Source organism: Rutidosis leptorrhynchoides, chromosome 7 (genome assembly GCF_046630445.1).
Source record: "Rutidosis leptorrhynchoides isolate AG116_Rl617_1_P2 chromosome 7, CSIRO_AGI_Rlap_v1, whole genome shotgun sequence".
Lineage (NCBI taxonomy): Eukaryota > Viridiplantae > Streptophyta > Magnoliopsida > Asterales > Asteraceae > Rutidosis > Rutidosis leptorrhynchoides.
In genome coordinates, this window is record NC_092339.1 from 60,447,799 (window position 1) to 60,450,071 (window position 2,273).

Here is a 2,273-nt window from a genome sequence, read left to right on the forward strand (position 1 = left end):
TCTTTTTCTTTTTTATCCATTTCGAAACATGCAGGAGGCAAATACACTTTGCCATTTGATAAAGGTTCTGGATGAAGTTCATGTCTAATACCCATTTCTTCCAAATCATGACGTCCTTTTGAATGATCCCTGGTCTTTCCATCTACATTCATTAACGTTCCAATGAGATTGTCCCATACATTCTTTTCAGTATGCATTACGTCAATATTATGACGTATTAAGGTATATTTCCAGTATGGTAACTGAAAAAAATACCTTCCAATTATATGGTAAGGATGGGTTATCCTTCACAAGTTTTCCAAATTTTATTTCAAAACCATTCAGCTCCGCAAGCACTTGTTCCCCTGTTAAGCTACACGGTGGCCCTTCACGTTCTTTCGTGCCATCAAAAAAATCTTTATCCATACGGAAAGGATGCAACGATTCCAATCAGCGACGATGTGCCATGAAGATTTCTTTGTGGGAGTTTGATAACCGTGTTGATCTGGTTTCCTTATGGCATGAAGGACAAGCTAATTTACCTTTAGTGCTCCAACTCGATAAATTCGCAAACGTAGGAAAGTCACTTACCATCCATAACAAAGAAGCACACAGTGTGAAGTAACTCTTAGTTGATGCGTCATAAGTATTAACTCCAGTATCCCACAACTCTTTCAACTCATCAACTAGAGGTTTTATATAGACATCTATATTATTACCTGGAGCAGATGGACCGGGTATAAGTAAACTTAGGAATAGAAAAGGTTTTTTTCATTCACAACCATGGAGGTAGATTATATGGCATCAAAACAACAGGCCATGTACTATGTGAAACACTCGTGTTTCCAAAAGGGTTAAACCCATCACTCGCCAAACCAAGCCTCACATTACGAGGTTCTTTAGCAAATTCCTTATTCTCATAATCGAATGTTTTCCAGGCTGGTGAATCTGCGGGATGTCTTAATCTACTATCTTTCGTACGACTCTCTTCATGCCATCTCATCGACCCGGCCATTTTAGGCGACATAAACAATCTTTGCAAGCGTGGTATGAGTGGAAAATAACGCAACACTTTTGCTCCAACCTTCTTAGCTTTATAATCACCATCATTATCAGCTTCTGTGGTTGACTCATTTTCAGAATCATTATTAATTTGTTTATATCTTGAGGTCTGACATACGTCACACTTAATTTTGTCCTTGTTTTCTTTCCAGTACAACATACAATCATTTGGACAAGCATCAATTTTCTCATAACCTAGACCCAAATCTCTTATTATCTTCCTTAATTCATACAATGACTTCGGTATGGCAGCATGAGGGAAGGCTTCCCTCATTGTGTCAAGAATCATGCTAAATCCTTTTTCATTACATTTTCCAACACATTTTGAATGGAAGAGTCTAGCAATGAACGAAAGAATAGATAACTTACAGCCGGGATCTAATTCTTTCTTTGCATCTTCCAATACTTTATTAAACTTTTCAGCATTTAAGTTTGGTACAGTCTGATTTTTAGTTTGTTGGATATCATCTTCATCTTCATCTTCAAACACATTGAAGACGCATTGGGCCAATGCTTGCATATCATCTTCATCAGCATCCTCAAATGTTGATGTATCATCCGGTTCAAAATACACATTTGGAAGTTTATAACCTTCGAAAAACCCGTCACATAGCAAATGTGTTTTAGCCTGGACCCGATCAACCCATTTGTGATTACCGCAATATTTGCATGGACAATATATATGACCATCTTTTCCCTTTTTAGAGAAAATACGTTCTATAAATTTGTCAAGTCCTTTTTCGTATACAGGGGAAGATCTACACAAGGACATCCAAGTCGAGTCCATCATACATAGACCTGTATTCTACAAACACATTTAATCGAACATAAATTAACGTGGTTTAAAATCAAAGATTGTACTGTAAGAATTAAGGGGTATGGACATGAAACAAAAGAAATTAACCTGGTTCAAAATCAAAGATTCAAAATTAAGGGGTATGGACAAAGAGTATGAAACAAGATGACCTAATTTTTTGATGATTGCAACTTATATCTTCAATTATGTATTAACTGATTAATAATCGATGATTGAAATTAACTTAGATCTGTAAACACATCTTCAAAAACTGATGATGATTACAATTGCAATTAAATACGTGCGATGTTATTATAAATTGTTAATAGTAATAGTAATAATAATAATTATTATTATTATTATATGATGATTTTGATACATCTAATAAGATCTAATACTATAAGTTTAAGATAAAGATTCAAATAATTAATAAAAT

The 2,273-nt window shown here is 34.8% G+C and overlaps 1 protein-coding gene across 1 annotated transcript; it reads right to left on the reverse strand.

Annotated features, from left to right (window-relative positions):
- Window positions 1-429: 429 nt before the first annotated feature.
- LOC139859284 (uncharacterized) lies at window positions 430-1,828 on the reverse strand. Its single transcript, XM_071848080.1, has 2 exons — window positions 805-1,828; window positions 430-698 (listed from the first exon to the last, which is right to left on the reverse strand). Exons 1-2 carry the CDS (start codon window positions 1,826-1,828, stop codon window positions 430-432), a joined length of 1,293 nt encoding a protein of 430 aa, XP_071704181.1.
- Between the last annotated feature and the right edge of the window lie 445 nt (window positions 1,829-2,273).